This window comes from Mobula hypostoma, chromosome 5 (assembly GCF_963921235.1).
Source record: "Mobula hypostoma chromosome 5, sMobHyp1.1, whole genome shotgun sequence".
In the NCBI taxonomy this organism is placed as follows: domain Eukaryota; kingdom Metazoa; phylum Chordata; class Chondrichthyes; order Myliobatiformes; family Myliobatidae; genus Mobula; species Mobula hypostoma.
In genome coordinates this window covers 113,606,278-113,629,922 of record NC_086101.1, presented here as the reverse complement: position 1 = coordinate 113,629,922, position 23,645 = coordinate 113,606,278, and the positions used below count along the sequence as shown (strand labels likewise).

At 47.5% G+C, this 23,645-nt stretch overlaps 1 protein-coding gene across 1 annotated transcript in view; it reads right to left on the bottom strand.

Annotated features, from left to right (window-relative positions):
- Positions 1-23,645, bottom strand: part of LOC134346933 (multifunctional procollagen lysine hydroxylase and glycosyltransferase LH3-like) — a 107,863-nt gene that overhangs the window by 22,043 nt on the left and 62,175 nt on the right. Inside the window, exons 7-12 of the mRNA XM_063048807.1 lie at positions 22,155-22,252; positions 14,601-14,702; positions 13,905-14,036; positions 9,587-9,708; positions 8,954-9,058; positions 338-463 (exon numbers count right to left, since the gene is read on the bottom strand). Coding sequence (XP_062904877.1) covers positions 338-463; positions 8,954-9,058; positions 9,587-9,708; positions 13,905-14,036; positions 14,601-14,702; positions 22,155-22,252 — 685 coding nt within the window. The remainder of the gene's footprint in view (positions 1-337; positions 464-8,953; positions 9,059-9,586; positions 9,709-13,904; positions 14,037-14,600; positions 14,703-22,154; positions 22,253-23,645) is intronic.

Here is a 23,645-nt window from a genome sequence, read left to right as displayed (position 1 = left end):
AAACAACACTACACTAGTCTACAGTATTTAAAACATATTTCACCAGTCTACAGTCTGAACAACACACACCAGTCTACAGTCTATTTAAACAACACACTACACCAGTCTACAGTCTGTTTAAACAACACACTACACCAGTCTATAGTCTCTTTAAACAACATACTACACCAGTCTACAGTCTCTTTAAAGAACACACACCAGTCTGCAGTCTATTTAAACAACACACTACACCAGTCTACAGTCTATTTAAACAACACACACCAGTCTACAGTTAACAGTTTCTCTCCCCAGAGATGTCACCCGACCTGCTGAGAGCTCCCGGTATGAGGTTACTCACACTCTCTTGAGCTGGACTATATCGATGTAGTCCTCTGAGCGGCTGTAGTATCCCTCAGTGTTGATTGCACCCCAGAAGTTGGACCAAAGCTTGCCGTGGCGACTGACCATGGGGGCAATCACGTTCCTGCAGCACAGTGGCAAGAGAAAAGAGAAGCTTACTCCGGGGTCGATGGAGGGGAGGGGAGAATTGGGACCAATTCTCGCTGTCAGGATTCAGGGCAGGAAGATGTGGGATAATATTGAGTCTGCGGTTCACAAGCTCCAAACTCACGAGAAGGCTGCAGGCTCTACCTGATACAATGATCCACAAATATCCTCACTTCGGGAAGGCTGAACTATAATAAAACGACACAGCAAAGACAAGTTCACTTCACTGTTCAGTCGTTCAGTCTCCATGATGAGGTCTAGCTGTCAGCGATCACTATTTCAGCAGTGAGTCCCTACCAAGGAGGAGGCCATTCCAGCTACTGGTGAGGCCTCACTTGGAGTATTGTGAGCAGTTTTGGGCCCCTCATCTAAGACAGAATGTGCTGACATTGGAGAGGCTTCAAAGGAGGTTCACCAAAATGATTCCAAGGATGAGAGGCACTTGATGGCCCTGGGCCTTGCTCACTGAAATTCAGAAGAATGAGAGGGTGACCTCACTGAAACGTGTCTAATGTTGAAAGGGCCCCAAAAGAGCGGATGTGGAGAGTATGTTTCTTATGGTGGGGAGTCTAAGACCAGAGGACACAGCCTCAGAATAGAGAGGCGTCCATTCAGAACGGAGATGAGAAGGATCTTCTTCAGCCAGAGGGTGGTGAGTCTGTGGAATTCGTTGCCACAGGCGCCGTGGATTTAAGGCAAAGATTGAGAGATTCTTGATTAGTCAGGGCATGAAGGGATACAGGGAGAAGGCAGGAGATTGGGGCTGAGAGGAAAATTGGATCAGCCATGATGAAATGGTGGAGCAGACTCGATGGGCCAAATGGCCTAATTCTGCTCCCGCATCTATGGTCCTATGGTCTAACAAAGTAGTGTAAACAGTGTTCATTTTATTTTTAGTAATACACACTTAACTTAGACAAATGCTTCTGGACATAGACTTGAGTGGCTTAATTCTGCTGCTGTGATGATTGGTTGGGGTCGAGCATGGATGTTTTGTCCCAGCTGTCTACAAGATACGCAAGCCAGGGCAGATCAATATGGAGAGCAAGCCATTGCCCGTGCAGTAGGTACCCCTCTCCACACAACTGATTAATCCAGAGGAAGAGCAGAGACCGATACAGTTTGGCGTCAGCTGCGTTACAGGAGTCGCCAGTCAGTGTTGAATTCAATGTAGGACTGCCTTAGGGACTCAAGCTCGAGATTTTTCCCCTCGGGGTTTACTCCAGAAACCTTCCCCATGAGTGGGTATAGCCACATGACAGTGGAGGTTTGAGATCAGAGCTTTCCTTCTCATAGGTGAGCTGCCCACCACAGCTATGTGAGTCTGACATCAGCTATGGGAAAGTTATTGGAAGGTATCCTAAGGGACCAGATATAGAAGTACTGTATTTGGATAGACATGGACTGATTAACGAGAGTCAGCATGGCTTCATGCACAGTAGGTCATGTCTAACCAATCTCACAGAGTTTTTCGAGGAAGTTATAAGGAAAGTGGATGAAGGCAAGGCCGTGGATGTTGTCTACATGGATTTTAGCAAGACACTTGACAAAGTTTGGCATGGGAGGTTGGTTAAGAAGGTTCAGTCGCTCGGCATTCAAGATGAATGAAGTGGTAAATTGGATTAGACATTGGCTTTGTGGGAGAAGCCAGAGAGTGGTAGGAGAGGGTTGTCTCTCTGACTGGAGGTTTGAGACTAGTGGTGGCCGCAGGGATCGGTGCTGGGTCCTTTGTTGTTTGTCATTTATAATCACTAATGTGGATGATAATGTGGTTAACTGGATCAGCAAATTTACGGATGACACCAAGATTGGGGGTGTAGTGGACAGTGAGGAGGCTATCATGGCTTGCAGTGGGATCTGCATCAGCTGGAAAATGAGCTGAAAAATGGCAAGTGGAATTTAATGAAGACAAGTAGGTGGTTTTGCACTTTGGTAGGACCAACCATCGAAGGTCTTATACTGTGAACAGCTGGGCACTGAGGAGTACCGTAGAACAAGGGGACCTGGGAACATAATTCGTTGAAAGGGGTGCCACAGGTAGACAGGGTCATAAAGAAAGCCTTTGACACACTGGCCTTCCTAAATCAATATATTGAGTACAGTTTTGGTCACCTACCTACAGAAAGAATGCAAACAAGGTTGAAAAAGTGCAGAGTAAACTTACAAAGATGTTGCAGGGTCTTGAGGACCTGAGTTATAAGGAGTGATTGAATTGGTCAGGACTGTATTCTTTAGAACAGAGAAGATTGAGAGGAGATTGGCAGGACCGCACAGAGAGTTTAAAAAGGCAGGTTGCTACCAACAGCTCTCCTTTGGATCGGGACTACAGAGCGTCGTGGGAGCTGAATTGTGAAGGAAGGCAGTTTTTTTTTAAAACTTCTTCGAGTGCAAGAAGGGCGAGACTGCGCAGGTGCGTGACGTCAGCAGGACCGCGCGGAGAGTTTAAAAAGGCGACCACCCTATACAGCAGGCAGCTGTCGGAGCGGGCAGTGGAGTGAGCGGTAGCAGAGTGTAGGCTTTGGCTTCAACGGGCTTTGGCGGTAAACGGGAAGAGGTGAGAGCGAAGCACCAACTCTTTTTTTCTCTCCACCCCCCCCCCAACCCTTTCGCGAATCAGCCCGGACAGACAGGAACAGCAGGGCTCTCACAGTTAACAGTTTAAAAAGTTTGTCTGTTTGGCGAGGTAAGTGGGTGAGTAGACTTATTTTTCCTGCTTCATTCGTGTAGAATTAGATAGCATGCCTGCAGGGTTAGTGCTTTGTTCAGGGTGTCAGATGTGGGAATCCTGGGAGACCTCCAGCCTCCCTGATGGCCACATCTGCGCCAGGCGCACCGAGATGCAGCTCCTCAGAGACCGTGTTAGGGATCTGGAGCTGCAGCTTGATGACCTACTGCTTATCAGGGAAAGTGAAGAGGTGATAGACAGGAGCTACAGGGAGGTAGTCATCCCTAGGCTACAGGAGTCAGAAAACTGGGTCACTGTCAAGAGAGGGAAGGGAAACGCCCGGATAGTGGAGAGCACCCCTGTGGCTGTCCCCCTCAGCATCAAATATCTTGTTCTGGGTGCTGTTGAGGGGGATGACCTGACGGGGGACGCCCACGGTGACCGGGTCTCTGGCACTGAGCCTGGAGCTGTTGTGCAGGAGAGAAGGAGGGAGAAGAGAAATGCGGTAGTTGTGGGGGATTCCATAGTCAGGAGAACAGACAGGAGATTCTGTGAGCCTGACAGAGATACCCGCATGGTGTGTTGCCTCCCAAGTGCCAGGGTACGGGATGTCTCGGATCGGGTCCTGAATATTCTAAAGGGGGAGGGTGAGCAGCCAGTTGTCTTGGTACATGTTGGTACCAATGACATAGATAGGACAAAGGAGGAGGTCCTGAAGAGAGATTTCCAGGAGTTAGGAAGGAAGCTGAGAAGCAGGACCTCCAGGGTAGTAATCTCAGGATTGCTACCTGTGCCACGTGCTAGCGAGGGCAAGAGTAGTCGAATCAGGCAGATGAACGCGTGGCTGAGAGACTGGTGTAGGGGGCAAGGCTTCAGATTCTTGGATAATTGGGATCTCTTCTGGGGGAAGTATGATCTGTTCAAAAAGGACAGGTTACACCTGAACCCGAAGGGGACCAATATCCTGGCGGGAAAGTTTAATAGAGCTGTTAGGGAGGGTTTAAACTAATTTGGCAGGGGGATGGGAACCGGAATGATGGAGCGGAGGAAGGGGAAAACAGAAATAAATCTAAGATAGTGAGCAGTAAAGATGTCAGGACAGACAGGCAGGTGATGGGGCAAATGTGTAGCCATTGGGATGAGTTGCAGTGCAATAAAGTTGCAGGGAAATCAAAGCAAAAAGTATCAAATACTGGTCTTAAGGTGTTGTACTTAAATGCACACAGCATAAGAAATAAGGTGGATGATCTTGTTGTACAGCTACAGATTGGCAGGTATGATATTGTGGCCATCACTGAGACCTGGCTAAAGTATGCATGTCTCTGGGAGCTGAATGTCCAAGGATACACGGTGTATCGGAAGGATAGGAAGGTAGGCAGAGGGGGAGGCGTGGCTTTATTGGTAAGAAATGATATTAAATCATTAGAAAGAGGTGATATAGGATCGGAAGGTGCAGAATCTTTATGGGTTGAGCTAAGGAATAGCAGGGGTAAAAGGACCCTGATGGCAGTTATTTATAGGCCTCCAAACAGTTGCAGGGATGTGGACTACAAGTTACAACAGGAAATAGAAAAGGCTTGTCAGAAGGGCAGTGTTATGATAATTGTGGGGGATTTTAACATGCGAGTAGATTGGAAAAATCAGGTCGGCACTGGATCTCAAGAGAGAGAATTTGTAGAATGTCTGCGAGATGGCTTTTTAGAACAGCTTGTTGTTGAGCCCACTAGGGGATCGGCTGTACTGGATTGGGTATTGTGTAATGAACCGGAGGTGATTGGAGAGATTGAGGTGAAGGAACCCTTAGGAGGCAGTGATCATAACATGATTGAGTTCACTGTGAAATTAGAAAAAGAGAAGCCGAAATCTGATGTGTCGGTGTTTCAGTGGAGTAAAGGAAATTACAGTGGCATGACAGAGGAACTGGCCAAAGTTGACTGGAAAGAGACACTGGCGGGAAAGACGGCAGAGCAACAGTGGCTGGAGTTTATGCGAGAAATGAGGAATGTGCAAGACAAGTATATTCCAAAAAAGAAGAAATTTTCGAGTGGGAAAAGGATGCAACCGTGGTTGACAAAAGAAGTCAAAGTTAAAGCAAAGGAGAGGGCATACAAGGAAGCAAAAATTAGTGGGAAGACAGAGGATTGGGAAGTCTTTAACACCTTACAAAAGGAAACCAAGAAGGTCATTAAGAGAGAAAAGACTAACTATGAAAGGAAACTAGCAAATAATATCGAAGAGGATACTAAAAGCTTTTTCAAGTATATAAAGAGTAAAAGACAGGTGAGAGTAGATATAGGACCGATAGAAAATGATACTGGAGAAATTGTAATGGGAGATGAGGAGATGGCAGAGGAACTGAATAAGTATTTTGCATCAGTCTTCACTGAGGAAGACAGCAGGATACCGGACACTCAAGGGTGGCAGGGAAGAGAAGTGTGCGCAGTCACAATTACGACAGAGAAAGTACTCAGGAAGCTGAATAGGCTAAAGGTCAATAAATCTCCTGGACCAGATGGAATGCACCCTCGTGTTCTGAAGGAAATAGCTGTGGAGATTGCGGAGGCATTAGCGATGATCTTTCAAAAGTCCATAGATTCTGGCATGGTTCTGGAGGACTGGAAGATTGCAAATGTCACTCCACTATTTAAGAAGGGGGCAAGGAAGCAAAAAGGAAATTATAGACCTGTTAGCTTGACGTCGGTGGTTGGGAAGTTGTTGGAGTCGATTGTCAAGGATGAGGTTACAGAGTACCTGGAGGCATATGACAAGATAGGCAGAACTCAGCATGGATTTCTTAAAGGAAAATCCTGCCCGACAAACCTATTACAATTTTTTGAGGAAATTATCAGTAGGCTAGACAAGGGAGATGCAGTGGATGTTGTATATTTGGATTTTCAGAAGGCCTTTGACAAGGTGCCACACATGAGGCTGCTTAACAAGAGCCCATGGAATTACAGGAAAGTTACATACATGGATAGAGCGTTGGCTGATTGGCAGGAAACAGAGAGTGGGAATAAAGGGATCCTATTCTGGTTGGCTGCTGGTTACCAGTGGTGTTCCACAGGGATCAGTGTTGGGGCCGCTTCTTTTTACATTGTACATCAACGATTTGGATTATGGAATAGAGGGCTTTGTGGCTAAGTTTGCTGACGATACGGAGATAGGTGGAGGGGCCGGTAGTGCTGAGGAAACGGAGAGTCTGCAGAGAGACTTGGATAGATTGGAAGAATGGGCAGAGAAGTGGCAAATGAAGTACAATGTTGGAAAGTGTATGGTTATGCACTTTGGCAGAAAAAATAAACGGGCAGACTATTATTTAAATGGGGAAAGAATTCAAAGTTCTGAGATGCAACGGGACTTGGGAGTCCTCATACAGGATTCCCTTAAAGTTAACCTCCAGGTTGAGTCGGTAGTGAAGAAGGCGAATGCAATGTTGGCATTCATTTCTAGAGGAATAGAGTATAGGAGCAGGGGTGTGATGTTGAGGCTCTATAAGGCGCTGGTGAGACCTCACTTGGAGTACTGTGGGCAGTTTTGGTCTCCTTATTTAAGAAAGGATGTGCAGACGTTGGAAAGGGTACAGAGAAGATTCACTAGAATGATTCCAGGAATGAGAGGGTTAACATATGAGGAACGTTTGTCCGCTCTTGGACTGTATTCCTTGGAGTTTAGAAGAATGAGGGGAGACCTCATAGAAACATTTCGAATGTTAAAAGGCATGGACAGAGTGGATGTGGCAAAGTTGTTTCCCATGATGGGGGAGTCTAGTACGAGAGGGCATGACTTCAGGATTGAAGGGCGCCCTTTCAGAACAGAAATGTGAAAAAATTTTTTTAGTCAGAGGGTGGTGAATCTATGGAATTTGTTGCCACGGGCAGCAGTGGAGGCCAAGTCATTGGGTGTATTCAAGGCAGAGATTGATAGGTATCTGAGTAGCCAGGGCATCAAAGGTTATGGTGAGAAGGCGGGGCAGTGGGACTAAATAGGATAAAATGGATCAGCTCATGATAAAATGGCGGAGCAGACTCGATGGGCCGAATGGCCTACTTCTGCTCCTTATGGAGATTTGACAGAGGGATATAGATCAGGTAAATGCAAGCAGGCTTTCTCCATTGAGGTTGGGTGGGACTACAACCAGAGGTCATGGGTTAAGGTTGAAAGATGAGAAGTTTAAGGGGAACCTGAGGGGAAACTTCTTCACTCAGAAGGTGGTGAGAGTGTGGAACAGTATCTCTGTTGTCACTGAGAGGGTGGTGAGAGTGTGGAATGAGGTGCTGGCATGAGTGGTGCATGCGAGCGCGATCTCAATGTTTAAGAGATGTTTGGATAGGTACGTGGATGGTAGGGGCATGGAGGGCTGTGGTCCCAGTGCAGGTCAATGGGAGTTTAAATGGTTATCGGGATGGACTAGATTGGGGAGGGAGTGGGAAGCACCAGAGAGACATTCTGTAATGATGAATAAACTAGTCGCTTGGAATCAAATGATCTTGCCTGGTGTCTCAGGGCTGGGCGTGTCTGCACCCACGCCCCCACTCCCCTGACACACCTCCCCTGTCCACCCTCGCCATTCCCAACATCCTTTGCTCCCACCAGATTTACAAACTTGTTCTCTGCTCCACGTTGACAAACACAGTACTGTGCAAAAGTCTTAGGCATCCCAGCTATATCTATTTGCCTAAGACTTTTGCACAGTCCTGTAGTTCCAAGTCGGAACAGTATGTAGAGGGCTTTGATTATGGGGGGGGTTCCTCGTGCTTTTTCTGCCCTCGTCTTTCCAGCTGGTCGAGGGGAGGCGCTTGGAAGCTGCTGTCTAAGGTCTCAGTGAGCTGCTGCCGTGTGTCCTGTAGATGGGACACACTGTGTCAACGGAGGATAGAGGAGGTGACAGCGAATCGGGGTACCTATCAAGCAGCTGATTTGTCCTGGACGCTGTCAATTTTTCTGTGGAGACAGCGGTCAGTAGTGATGCATGGGAACACTAAGGGGGATAGGAGGGAGGGGAGAGACAAAGGCAGGAGGGAGGGGAGAGACAAAGGCAGGAGAGAGGGCAGAGGCAAAGGCAGGAGGGTGACAAGTGCGGCGCTGTAAGGGAGGAACACTGGACAGGTGGAAGCCGCGACTGGGAGGGTAAATCGGGGAGAACAGCCCAGGCACGGGAGTGGGGGAAGACAGTGTGTGGGTGATGGGCAGATGGGAAGGGAAGGGTAAATCCGCTGAAAGAGGACTGTGGCCCGACTCAGATTAGGACTAAAACCAGTCTAAGATAATGTTGGAAAAGAAGGAAGGTAGGAATAGGTGTGTAGGTGTGCCTGACAGCCTGTATGTCCGTCTGTGTGTGTGTGGGTGTGTGTGCGTCAGTGTGTGTCTGAGTGAGAGTGTCAGTGTGTGTGCGCACACATGTGCATCTTTGTGTGTATGCACGTGTGTGCATGTCACTGCATGTGCGTGCCTGAGAGAGAGAGAGAGAGAGAGAGAGAGAGAGAGAGGGAGGGGGGAGAAAGAGAGGGGGGGAGAGAGAGAGGGAGAGGGGAGAGAGAGAGAGAGGGGGAGAGAGAGAGGGAGAGAGAGAGAGAGAGGGAGAGGGAGGGAGAGAGAGAGAGAGAGGGGGGGGAGAGAGAGAGGGAGAGGGGGGAGAGAGAGAGAGAGAGAGGGAGAGAGAGAGGGAAAGAGGGAGGGGGGGAGAAGGACAAGAGGGCGAGGGGGATGTGGTGAAGGACGGGAAGGGAGGATGAAGGATGGGGGAGAGGGGGGTGAAGGATGGGCGGGGGGGGGGTGAAGGATGGGAAGAGAGAGGGGGGATACCTGTTGTGCTCAATGAGGATCCTCAGGGTCTCGGGATTGGTCAGGGCCACGTCCGAGTCCAGGTTCAGGTAGTAGTCACAGTCTGGGTTCTGTCGACACACATGGCTACGAACAATACAGACATAGTATTAGCATTCTGCCTGGGAATCCAGCTCCACAATCCCACCCGGGAATAGTTGAGGTCAACTCTACCCAATGACACTTGTCTCCTGTACAAGCAGATCCCCTCTCCCTCCTCCATCGCCCATTCCTCATCCTCTTCCCTCAAACCCCTCCCCTTAAAACCCTCCCCTCCTCTCCCCAAAAGCCCTCCCTTTCTCTCCACCAAAAACATTCCCCTCCTCTCCCTCAAAACCCTCCTTCCCATCCCTCAAAAACCGTCCCCTCCTCCCCCTCAAAAATCCTCCCCTCTTCTCCCTCAAAAGCCCAACCCTCCTCTCCCTCAAAATCCTCCATACCACTTCCTAAAAGCCCTCTTCACCTCTCCCTCAAAAACCCTCTGCCCCTCTCCTATCTCCACCCATGCTCCACTTCTTTCCCCCCACCCCCTTCTATCCCTGCCCCACCCTTGCCACTGCACACCAAACCCCAACCCCCGCCCCCCACGCCCCTCCACTCTGCGGCCAGACTCACAGTCCCATGTCCCGGGCCTCTCCCTCCGTCATCTCCTCCTCAGGCCCCACGACCTTGACCGTGTAGAAGTCCTCCCTGTATTTCTCCCAGAACTCCTGGATGTGTTTCTCGTGGTAAACCTCCTGTTTCACAGAGCAGATATTTACCCCTCTGTGCACTGGCCTGGACTCGTCACATTCCCCGACACTCACCAAAGCCCGTGAGGCTCCTGGCTGCCGCCTGGATCAGCCAGAGACGTCCAGCAGGACAAGGAACCAGGAGGACCTTCGGCTCCCACCTCAGCCTCTCCTGCAGACTCGTGGGCAATGAGCTGAGTTGCCCGATTGTTGGAATTAGGGAAACAGGGCGTCATGTCTGTCAATCTGGCAGAGGGACCTTGTCCTGAGAATCCCGGCAGGAGTTGCCAACTCCCATCCTGGGTTTCCGGTGCCGTCTGTGTGTGGAGTTTACACGTTCTCCCTTTGACCACATGGCTTTTCCACCAGGGGCTCCAGTTCCCCCTCACATTCCAACGACATGGGTTACCCGGCCACTGTGATTCAGTCCCCCTAGTGCGAGGGGAAGGTTAGAACCAGGAGAGAGTTGGGGGGGGGGAGTTACATCACCGTTTGGTGTGGGGGGGGCCACTGCACAGGATCAGAAGAAACTGTAAACTCTATCATGGGTACCAGCTTCTCCTGCATACGGGACATCTTCAAAATGCGATACCTCTAAAAGGTGGCATCCATCATTAAGGACCCAACCCCCATCACCCAGGACCTGCCCTCTTCTCATTGCTACCATCAGGGAGGAGGTACAGGCGTGTCAAGACACACACTCAACATTTCAGGAGCAGCCTCTTCCTCTCCACTGTCTGATTTCTGAATGGACACTGAATGCATGAACAATACCTCACTATATTTTTTTGCTCGCCTTTTGTACTACTAACTTAATTAATTAATTTTAAAATTATAGAGCACTGTGCAAAAGTCTTAGGTACATATATAGCTAGGGTTCCCAAGACGTTTGCAGAGTGCTGTTTCTGTCAACATGGAATGGAGAGCAAGTTTTAAAGTCTGGTGGGAGCAAAGGATGGTGAGGGTGGAGCACCGTGGGAGGGGTGTGGGGCAGGTGGCAGAGAAGGGGTGCCAGGGAAGGCGGGGGGGAGGGAGGGTGCCGCAGGTGCAGACACAGACACACCCAGTCCTGAGACACCAGGCAAGGTCATTTGATTCCAAACAATTGGTTTATTGATCATCACAGGAGGTCTCTCTGGTGCTTCCTGTTCCCTTCCCTCTCCCTTCCCCTCTCCCTGCCCCCTTCCCACTCTCAGTCCACAATAGAGACCCAGATCAGAATCAGGTTTATCGTCACTCACATATATCATGAAAGCAGTTTTTTGCAGCAGCAGCCATAAAATTACTACAGGGCTGTACAGAAGTCTCATGCACCCTACCTATACATATATGCCCAAGACTTTTGCACAGAACCATATATCTTATCGTAATTTACAGTTTTTAAATTATCTATTGCAATATACTGCTGCTGCAAATCATGAATTTCACAATATACGCCGGTGATCTGATAGCGGATTGTGAATGCAGGAAACATGAAGTGCAGGGGTCAGTGTGGGGACCGCTGCTTTTACGTGAGCTGTTAATGATCCAGGCGATGAGACTGACGGCCTTGTAGCCACATTTGCAGATGATACCAAGACAGTGTTGAGGAAGCAGGGCATCTGCAGAAGGACCTGAACAGATCAGAAGAACGACCAAAGAAGTGGCAGATGGAATACAGTGTATGGTCATGCACTTTGGTAGAAGGAATAAAGGTGCGGACTATTTTCTAAATGGGGAACGGATTCAGAAATCAGAGGTGCAAAGGGACAAGAGCCCTCCTGCAGGATTCCCTAAAGAACTTGAATATAAAAGCAAGGATGTAATGTTGAGGCTTTAGAAGACGTTGCTCAGACTACTCCTGGGAGTACTGTGAGCAGATTTGGGCCCCATATCTAAGAAGGGATGTGCTGGCATTGGAGAGGGTCCAGAGGAGGTACAGGAGAATGACTTCAGACTTCAGAAATTGAAGGGTTAATGTATGAGGAGCGTTTGACGGCTCTGACCCTATACTGCTTTTACATTCTACTCCTCACGAAATAAATGCTAACATTGCATTTCCCACTGACTCAACCTTAAGGGAATGCTGGGTATACATTTATGTACAGGTTTTCATAAGTTCTATTGAATGTCTTTATTTTCATGTGAATGCCTGCAAGAAACTGTATCTCAAGGTAGTGTTCAGAGCTGCTTCCGAGAAGGTGCAAGTTCCTCCTTTTTCATCTGAACACTGAATAGTGTTTTAAAAAGTTCCAGTCATGAGGACATGGCTATTTTTGTTGGGAGGAGAATGTAATGCCCTGCTTAAGATTTCTACTGCTATGCTGTGAGGTATTTTTATTTTAGCAGTTTTCCATAAAAGCAGTGTGTCCGTTCGTAAGATTGTTTTGGCTTTGTCTAAGGAGATAAGGAGACATGTTGCCCAACTTAGGAATGTTCTGTCAGCCAATCAGGACAGTCTGGGTACGTGTTGTGACTTTCTGCCCAGTGGGATGCAATGGAAGATTCTAGAGAGCTGGGCGGGATCGGATTTCTGAAGGACAGTAATCTGGTTTCGATCTTTTGACAGGAGCTGCAGAGCGGGGCACAGGGAAGATACCCGCCAAATGCCATTCGAAGGAGAGTCCCCGTTCTAAGAAGTGCTTTGTGCAGATGAATGGTTCCAAGGAGGAAGGGCCAATACTCCTGGGTTATCCACTTTGTTCAAGATGGTCTTCGAGGGAAGGTCGAACTGTGACTGCTGTCCTTCATGTAGAACATGGGTTCCATGCGTGAGTAAAGTGACACACCCGGCTACTCCAGAAACGAGCTCCAACGTTTATGTGCACATTAGACTGGTTTAACTGTAATGGGCCCTTTTACTCTCCTTTTGTTTTTCCTGTTAACTGTTTGATGTAGTTGAAATGTTGGTAGGTATACTTTCTTTACAATTTTTGCCAGTGTATGATCTGTCATTTCCTGGAGAACACTAACTTTGCATGGGACAGTATTTACACAACATTCACTACAATTCATGTCCCTCCCGGAACATCCCAACTTTCCTGTTTGGTTGAACCCCAAATCACACTGACCCGAGACATATATTGCTAATGAAAGGTGACCTTCTCATGGGGCTTTAGCAGAGTTAGCTAACAAGCCAAGTTTGTAATGAGCCCCAGAGAGAGGGGTTCAGTAGTGTGTGATGTCATATAGGTACTTCGATAACAAATTAATTTTATTATTTGGTGTGAGAAGAACAACCTAGGAGCATGCAGATGAACCAAACCCCTCTGCAAATACACGACTCCTCCGCAGACAGAGTTAAGTGCACCAAGTTCCTGGGAGTTCACATCACAGACGACCTCACCTGGTTCCTCAATATCACCTCCCTGAATAAGAAGGCACAGAAGCTCCTCACTTCCTGAGGTGATTGAGACAAACAAGGCTCCACCAACCATCCCCTCCCATCTTAATTGAATTTTATAAGAGCACCATTGTGAGCATCCTGACAAGTTGCATCTCCATCTGGTACGGAAGCAGTCAAGCATCGGACCGGGAGTCCCTACAAAGGACTGTGAGAACGGCTGAGGATCATAGCGGTCTCCCTACCATCCACTGGGGCATTAGGGACATTAGGGACATTTATCAGGAGCGCTGTGTACACAGTACCTTTAGTATTATCAAGGATTCCACTCATCTGTTCAACATCCTCTGACTTTCTACCATCAGGCAGGAGACTCCGATGTATAAAAACAAGAACGGTCAGGATGGGAAACAGTTTCTTCCCTCAGGACATTAGGCTTCTGAGCTCCCTGCCACATCGTATTCAAAGTGTTACTGGTTAATCTGTTCTGTACCTTACAATATTTAATATTAATGCACTTTAGTTTGTTATTTCTGTGTGATTCGTCTGTAGGTTTTATCTGTAGCTTCATAAATTATGATGTGTTCTGAGTACTACAGTGCTTTACACCCTGGGTTAGAGAAACGTTGTCTCATTTTCCCGGGACCCCCTGTAAATACAGACATACTCCCTGGGTTACATACCTCTATATAGTTAAATGACAAAAAACTTGACTTGACTTTATTTCTATCTCCTATGTTTTCTAAAAAATATCTTGTTTGGGGAGTGGGATGTATTTCAGACTCAAACATATTTCAATAGCTGAAGGGGTGGAGAGGTTGACCACTGCCCCCCACCACCCCGGCCAGTTAGGGATGAGCTGCAAACGGTTGCCACCTACCCGATTGTAGATGAAGAGGCTGAGCTGGTCGTGTGGGTAATCCAGAGTAGTGAGGCGTCCCAGGAATTCCTGGAAGAAGGGGGTTGGTTGGAGGATGAAGACACCAATTGTCACATGAGGGTAGTCCTCATCCTGTGGGACAGCAACACCAGGGTCAAGCACACAGAGAATTTCATCAATCCTACAGCCTACAACACCCACAGACTCACCGCACCCACTGTAAGTACTGACACATGCCCCGGGACCCCTGTAAATACCAACACACACCTCGGGACCCCTGTAAATACTGGCACACACCTCCGGACCCCTTGAGAGCACAGACACACTCTCCAGGACCCCCTATAAACAGAGACACACTCTCCGGGACCCCTGTAAATACCGACACACTCCCCAAGACCCCCTGTACATACTGACACACTCCCTAGGTAACCCATTTAAATACTAATATGCACCTACAACAGAGCAAATGACATAGACAGAGGAAAAGTCTGAGAGTGGGGGGGGGCAGAACAAATGTGTGCACACGAGCGCACTGTCATGCACAGACACGTGCGCGCGCGCACACACACACACACACTCTCTCATATACACACACACTGTCATGCACACAGACACGTGCACACGCACACACACACACACACACTCACACTCACGCACACTACCCCTCGCATGCAGACTCACAACTGTGCGCTTTACCTGCAGCTGTGAAAAGTCCAACATGTCTTCGTCGCAGATCCCACATCCGGTCTCGTGTGTCCAGGCATTGGGAATATAGTTTCCCAGATAACTGAGCTGGAGCTGAATGAGAAAACATTTTACAGTTCAGTCCGGAGTGTTCGGGCAAGGGTAGGGACGAGGGTCCGTGACACTGTAGATGCTGCAGCAAGGTTAGGGTTAAGACAGCGTGGTCCCATTCCCATTTCGACACGTCAGTCCATGGCCTCCTCCACTTGTTGCAGTGAGCTCACTCTCAATCTACCCAGTCAGAGATTCAAAGCACATCTATTATCACAGTATTAGTATGTAGTGTACAACTCGGAGATCGGTCTTCCTCACAGACAGCCACGAAATAAAGAAACACCATGGAACCCGTTCAAAGAAAACATCCAACATCGCATGCAAATAAAAAATCAAATTGCACAGACAGCAAAAAAAATTAGTGAACAACGCACTGAATATCAAACTTCAGATGTTGAGTCCCTCCCCCTTCCCTTTTCAATTCCGCACGCTGACTCCTCCCTCACCGCCTCTCTCCTATGGCGTACTCTTTTCCCCTATTAGATTCCTTTTCTCCAGCCCTTTATCCTTTCCACCTATCACCTTCCAGCTTCTTTCTTCATCCTCCCTCCCCCACCCACCTAGCTTGACCCATCACCTTCTAACGTACTCCTCCGACCCCCCCCACCACCCCCACCTTCTTATCCTGGCTTCTCCCCCCTTCCTTTCCAGGGTGTCGGCCTGAAACACCCAATCTAATCCCCTCCTGACCTGCTGAGTTCCTCTAGCATTTTGTGTTTGTTGGCGCCAGCAAACACCAGTACCTCTGGCGACATCTTCCCCGATGTGTCCCTAACCTAATCAAGGGAAAATTTACAAAGACCAATTAACCTACCAACTGGTATGTCTTTGGAGTGTGTGAAGAAACCAGAGGAAACCCACGTGGTCACGGGGAGAACATACAAACTCCCTACTTGAAAGTGGGTCCACAGGCTATGGAATCAGTTCAGTGTTGAGGTGAGCGAAGTTATCCATGCCAGTTCAGGAGCCTGATCGTTGAAGGGTAACGACTGTCCCTGAACCTGGTGGTGTGGGACCCAAGGCTCACGTACCTCTGTCCTGATGGCAGCAGCATGAATACAGCATTGTCTGGATGGTGAGGGTCTTTGAAGATGGATGCTGCTCACAGATAGTGTGCAGTCAACTCAGGCAAGTAAGGATTTTGAACAAAGCTTCCCTTTGCACAGCAGGGGACCGGAGCCATTTGGCATCCAAAATAACAACGTAACTGAATATAAGCTACACACATCAACTAGGGGTCAATTACCTTTCTTGCTTCAGAGTGTCATTGGTTTTCAGGTTCTATTGACTTTTCATACCTGCTTTGTGAATAACTGGGTGTTGGGGTGGAGATACGTCTCTATCGAAGGAGGTGTAAGGCGCTCCTTCCCTCTGCTAGCCTGCAGGTCTCCCTTAGGCAAGGTGTGGTACTTGCTTAGCCACACCCCCCCTCACCCCCACCCCCAATCAGGGTCACATAAAAACACGTGAGCAGATGGTGGAAGGTCGATGAGCATATCATAAATCCTGGTTATGCGACCACTGACGCCAGGCAGACAATCTTTGAAGAGTATTGATAATGGCTGGGGTCACCTGTCTTGTCCAGACACTGCACAGAAAAAGGCAATGATAGATAGATAGATAGATAGATAGATAGATAGATATACTTTATTAATCCCGAGGGAAATTTGGTATCGTTACAGCCGCACCAACCAAGAATAGAGCGTAAATATAGCAATACAAAAAACCTCAACAATCAAACAACAAAATGCAAACTATGCCAGATGGAAAATAAGTCCAGGACCAGTCTATTGGCTCAGGGTGTCTGACCCTCCACAGGAGGAGCTGCACGTTCGATGGCCATAGGCAGGAACCACTCCCGTGCCGCCAAGTGTTGTATCACGGTGGAATGGGGCCGAAGTCCAACAGTAAAATGTTCAATATCCAGTCTGTAAACACGTTCCTCGATCGTAATATACCCCGGATTGCACATCCGTTGTTAGCCAGATCAGTAAGCACCCAACTCCTTTACGCTTACCGCTCTCAGTGCACTTCCGGTCAGCCGGAACGGTATTACCCACCGAACTCCTCTTCTCCATAAGTCTCTGTTGTCTCGGCCTGGTCCTCTTTCCTCGGCTTTGTGATCCCCCTCTGTGTGTTTTCCTCCGGATTTCAGCAAGGGTGTCCACCGCTCTGTTCGCTAAGCCGGCCGGGATTTGCTGGTCCATGGAATACACAATGCGACCTTGCTTCTGTCCCGTGTGTCGGGATGTAACCATTTCCAGTGCTAAAGAAAACCCAAATAAAACTCTCTCTACCAGCATGTTAGAGAGGGTGCAGCTTCGACATGTTACCGTGAGAAAAAAAAACAAAAAAATAACGTAAATTAAAAAGTAAGAAGAAGAAAGTGGCAAACCACTTAGAAAAATTTGCCAGTAAGAATCCTGGTCTTTAGCTCATGATTGCCCACAGCGTACGACACGGAACATAATGTGACAATGATGATTGTGAATGGTGATTGATGTTGCAAGTAAGGAATTCGAACATACACGGTTCACCAATTGGTCAACATCTGTAACTGCTAGTCAATTAGACTCACAAAGTCATACGGGAGTACAGCACAAAAACAGGTTCTTCAGCCCATCTAGTCCATGCTGAAAACCATTTAAACTGCCTATTCCCATCCACCTGCACCGGGACCATAGCCCTCCATATCCCTCCCATCCAAACCTCAAATGTTGAAATCAAGCTCACATGCACCACTTGTGCTGGCAGTTCGTTCCACTCTCACGGCCCTCTGCGTGAAGAAGTTTCCTCACATGTTCCCCTTAAGCTTTTCACCTTTCACCCTTAACACATAGCCTCTGGTTGTAGTCCCACCCAACCTCAAAGGAAAAAGCTTGCTGCATTTATCCTATTGTAAGGGGGTTTCGTCTTTTACTGCGTAGGCTAATTAAAATGGCTTCTTTGTTATGTTATACTTGGGAATGCTTCTTTGTTATGTTAAACGCTGAGAAAGTTTTTGTGCTAGCACCTTATTTTGGGTTAGGAGTATGATAAGAATATGTTACGAACCAATTGGGATAGTTGTTATGTTTTTGGTGTACTTGAAGATACTGTATGCGCGGGGTTTTGGGGGAGAAGGCAGGAGAGAGACAGAGGATGGACCAGGTGCTGTGATGTCCGCTAACGGGGTCGGACCCCAAGGAGGGCGTTCGGTGAGGAGATGGAGACGGACTCCTGTGGAGCGTCTGGTTGACCACCGTTGTTGGTCCCAGGTGGCCGGTTGAGGTGGTCCGAGGGGTCGCAGGGTGAAGAAGAAGGGTCCTGAGCTCCAACTGTTGTGCACGAAGAGATTGAACTTTGATAAGTGTGGCGCCTTTTATTTTCCTTTTATATTTTATTCTCTATTAATTATATAGTTCCAGTAATATCTATAAACTGTAAATTGTTTAATCATATATGGTGTATTGTCTGTTATTTGGGCGGGGTGGGGTACATCACACAGCATCCACACAAACAAATTACCCAGTTTGGCGGGGTCAAGGACTATTTCCCTAGACGACAGCCAGCCAAGCCCCCAGGGGGGCTACACTATCTATACCCCTCAATTTTGTATACTTCTATCAAATCTCCTCTTAATGTTTTACGTTCCAAGGAATAAAGTCCTAACCTATTCTATCTTTCCTTATAACTCAGGACCTCCAGACCTGGTAACATCCTTGTAAATTTTCTCTGTACTCTTTCAACCTTACTTACATCTTTCCTGTAGGTAGGTGACCAAAACTACACACAATACTCCAAATTAAGCCTCACCAATTTCTTATACAACTTCCACATAACATCCCATCTCCTGTACTCACATTGTTCTCATTATGCACAAGTGAAATACAACAGTGACTAGGTAACGAGTGCCAGTTTTCAGAGGCCAATTAATCGGCGACGCAGTGCAAGGCCACTTAATAGATTTTTGCAGGAAATTGGCAAGTCAGTCTCTTCTAATCAATTAAAACAACGACCCTGCTCCCTCTGCCCCTCTGCCCACAGTCAATTTGGATTCCCTGCGAACTGATCAAATTGCCTACCTTCAACATTTGATATGGATTGCAACTTTTTAAACTTTCATAAATATGAGGCTTTTGATGAGAATTATGAGGAATATATTTTATTTGAAAGTTCAAAGTAAATTTCTATTATCCAAGTATATTAAAGGCTTATCAAAGATATTACCAAAGGCTTTTCATCGTATGGAAACACCACTGCCCACAAACAGAAAAGTCTACAGGAAGTGGTGGATATAGCCCAGTCCATCGCTGGCAAACTCTTCCTCACCATTCAGCACATTTACATGGAGTGCCACCACAAGAAAACAACATCCGTCAACCAGGACCCCAGCCACCCAGGCCATGCTCTCTTCTCACTGAGAAGGAGGTTCAGAAACCCTAGGTCCCACACAACCGTTCAGGAGCAGTTACTACAGGTAGAGTACTCCTTGTCTGAAATTCCAAAACCCAAAAAACTCTGAAATCCGAATTCTTTTAATTTTTGAGCGCTGACGTGACATCACAAATGGAAAATTCCACAGGACACTGGGGAGTTTCTGAGCCGATGCACAGGTCTTTGCACACCACAGACAGTTCTGAGAAGTGACCTCACAAATGTAATGAACAGAAGTTAAGGAAAAACAGAAAAACACTGCATAAAGCAAAAAATGAAGATCTCAGTCATATATTATCAGCAGAGTGGACATAGGCTGCTTAAACATATGCTGATTATGAAACAAGCAAACATCTATCTCACTGAACTAAAAACTGAAGGTAATTGTGAATATTCAGCAGGCTGGTTGTAGAAATTTAAGGCATGGCATTAAATTTTCAAAGCGTCTGCTGATTATAAAAATTTAGCAACAAATCTACAAATCTGATTGTTTTTATGTCTTAAGAGAATGGCATTAAATTTTTAAAGCTTCACTGATGAAAATTTAACACCAGAACGAGCCTACAATGTTGGGTTTTTTTTATACCTTACAAAAAAACTAATAAAAAAGTAAAATACCAATATCCGGTGTCCCAACATTTTAATTCCGATTCCAATTCCTAATGAGTCAATCAATAGCCTCTTCTTGTGCCAAGATAAGGCCACCCTCAGGGTGCAGAAGCAACACCTTATAATCAGTCTGGGTGGCCTCCAACCTGATGGTATGAAAATCGATTTCTCCTTCCAGTGAACAAATCTTCCCCCCCCAACCCCCGCCTTCCTTTATTTCCCACTCTGACCTTTCACTTCTTCTCACCTGTCTATCACCTCCCCCAGGTCCCCCTTCCTTCCCTTTCCCCTATGCTCTCCTCTCCTATCAGATTCCTTCCTCTCCAGCCCTTGACCTTTCCCACCCACCTGGCTTCACCTATCACCTTCCAGCCAGCCTCCTTCCCCAACCCCCCACCTTTTTATTCTGGCGTCTCTCTCCTTCCTTCTCAGTCCTGAAGAAGGGTCTCAGCCCAAAACGTTGACTGTTTTCTCTTTTCCACGGTTGCTGCCAGGCCTGCTGAGTTCCTCCGGCATTTTGTGTGTATTGTTACAAATACAGCATTACTGTAAACTTTTAATCAAAACACAGCATCATAGGCAGAGACTGAAAGCCTGATGTGTTGGTTGTTGTCGTCCAAGAGCTGACTCTGGTATTCTCCCCAAGCTGCTATGCTGCTTTTGTTATTCTGCACGTATTGTAAGAAAAGATCATAGCGCCATAAGATATAGGAGCAGAATTAGGCCATTTGGCCCATTAAGTCTGTTCCCCCATTTCATCATAGCTAATCTAATTTTCTTCTCAGCTCTAATCTCCTGCCTTCCCCGTGTATCCCATCATGTCCTGACCAATCAGGAATCTATCAACCTCTGTTTTAAATATACATAAAGACTTGGCCTCCACCGCCACGTGCGGCAATGAATTCCAGAGTCACCACTCTCTGGCTATAGAAATTCCTCTTCATCTCCGTTCTAAAAGGGCACCCCTCTATTCTGAGGGTATGCCCTCTGGTCTTAGACTTCCCTCCCACAAGAAACATCCTCTCCACATCCACTCTGTTGAAGCCTTTCAAAATTCGATAGGTTTCAGTGAGATCCCCCCTCATTCTTCTGAATTCTGGTGAATACAGGCTCAGAGCCATCAAACACTCTTCCTATCACAAGCTGTTTTCATTACATCAACGGTATGTAATAATTGTTGCTGTTAAGTACATACATATAAGACAAAAAGACTGCTTACTGGTAGCCCATAAATTCAGTCAGAAATTACAGTGATCCCAAGCTATCTCATTATATATTCCATAAACCAAAAAATCGTAAAAAAACCAAAACACTTTCACCCCGAGAATTTCAGATAAGGGAGTATCAATACATTAAAACAACAAGTTTGATTCCATCTGGGGAGTTTATCTGATGAGTCACTGTATATGGCATCCTTTGACGCTGGAAGCAGATGCACAATGAGGTACAACTGTGCGTACACGGAACTATAAATTCCATCCTCGTGGTTGAAAGTGCCTCGGGACATAGGAACAAAACTGACTGGGTTTCCGGTAGTGGAATAGACTGCAGCTCCACTGCAACACACCAGCAAAAGAAAAATACCCTTTAGGAATGCAACCCTACTTATAACGCAGATTCAATGGGAAATGGGAGGTTTGTGCGAAACAAACTCACAATACAATGCTTTTCTTAGGAATGCGTCCACCTTGGTGTAACATAGAGATCAACTGTTCAGTGACAGACCCGTTCCCACCGGTACCGTACCCCAGTGTTATACAGTGACAGACCCAACCCCACCAGTACTGTACCCCAGGGTTATACAGTGACAGACACAACCCCACCAGTACTGTACCCCAGGGTTATACAGTGACAGACCCGTCCCCACCGGTACTGTACCCCAGGGTTATACAGTGACAGACCCATCCCCACCGGTACTGTACCCCAGGGTTATACAGTGACAGACACAACCCCACCAGTACTGTACCCCAGGGTTATACAGTGACAGACCCAACCCCACCAGTACTGTACCCCAGGGTTATACAGTGACAGACCCAACCCCACCAGTACTGTACCCCAGGGTTATACAGTGACAGACCCAACCCCACCAGTACTGTACCCCGGTGTAATACAGTGACAGACCCATCCCCACCAGTACTGTACCCCGGTGTAATACAGTGACAGACCCGTCCCCACCGGTACCGTACCCTGGTGTTATACAGTGACAGACCCATCCCCACCAGTACTGTACCCCGGTGTAATACAGTGACAGACCCGTCCCCACCTGTACCGTACCCTGGTGTTATACAGTGACAGACCTGTCCCCACCGGTACCGTACCCTGATGTTATACAGTGACAAACTCAACCAAGCAGGCCCATTCTCAGCTCTGCTGCCACCCACCCTCCATTGCCCACCTCTCAGCCCAGTGTTGTTGGGATCCACTTACCTTGGTAGGCCCGTTGCCATGGATAATCACTGGTAACGTGTCCTGGGCAACGTTCCGTACTCTGGCCTTCCCTCTCTCAAACTTCAGAACCACTTCATCTTTGAGGCGGCAGAGAAACAGTTAAAAAGAACAACACCGAGGTAAGAGGCCATTCGCCCATTGAATTCCTGCAAGCTCTGGGGTCCAGCAGGCCTGGCCCCAATTAGTCTTCCCACAGAGCTAGCCCATCCCCTTCAGGGGAGCAGATGGATCATTTCTTTTGACAGATTTTCCTTCTTCTGATATCTCTTGAATCTTTTGTTCAAAATGTTAAATCTTTGCTTCCTCTAAATGTTGTGGTGGTCGGCAAGCTGGGCAATTAGCTTGCAGACGTTTCATCACCAGTCGCGATGACATCGTCAGTGCGCAGTTGTTGGTGTTTCTCTCTGGGAGTGCTCGTGTTTATATAGGCTCCCATTCACTCGCCTCAGTCCTGACTCTATTTGCTCCTGTCCTTTGGCTCTATAGCGTCAATTTCAATATGTTTGTTTGCAGATTTATCAGAAGAGAACCATGCTTCTAAAGATTCTCACGCCTGCTTCGTGTTTGGCTTGTCACTGATCCCGATACATGAAAACCAAGGAGGACACCACTTTAGCTCGGATATGTCTTCTGATAAATCTGCAATCGAGCAGATCAAAATTGACACTATAGGGCCAAAGGACATGAGCCAATAGAATTCAAAGATCAACTGAAGGGGTAGCCAATCAGGACTGAGGCAAGTGAATGGGGGCCTATATAAACATGAGCACTCCCAGAAAGAAACACCAACAACTGCGCACTGACGATGTCACCTTGACTGGTGATGAAACGTCTGCAAGCTAATTGCCAAGCTTGGTGAACACTGCAACATCAAACACCTCCACCCAAGCTACCGATACTCCCCACCATCTTTGCCTCCTTGTTCCTGAAGCTACCCACCACCGGATGTCATTAGATCCGTCCCTCTCATTAACCAAACCTCCCCTCAGTTCCAGAGGGAATCGGTCCAGCTACTCCCCATTCCTGATGGCAGAGACGAAGGCCATGTGGCCCATCCAGTTGACACTAGCCCATTCAGTCCATTGAACTGACCATTAAGGAATAACCCACCACAGCACCCAGGGTAAATCCATGTCATCACACGTGGAATGTACAAGACATACACACACACACACACACACACACACTCTGCCGGAGATCAGGATCGAACCCATGGTTCCTGGAACTACGACGTGGTGGCTTTACCCACAGCACCACTGTATTACAGTGGATGGATAGATGGATGGAGGCTTTATAAGGCATTGGTCACATCAGTATGGAGTATTGAGAGCAGTTTTGGGCCTGTACCTAAAAAAGGATGTGCTGGCTTTGGAGAGGGTATAGAGAAGGTTCACGAGAATGATCCTGGGAATGTAAGGGCTAAACTCGCTGGAGTTTAGGAGAACTGGCACAGTGGTGTAGGGCTTAGCA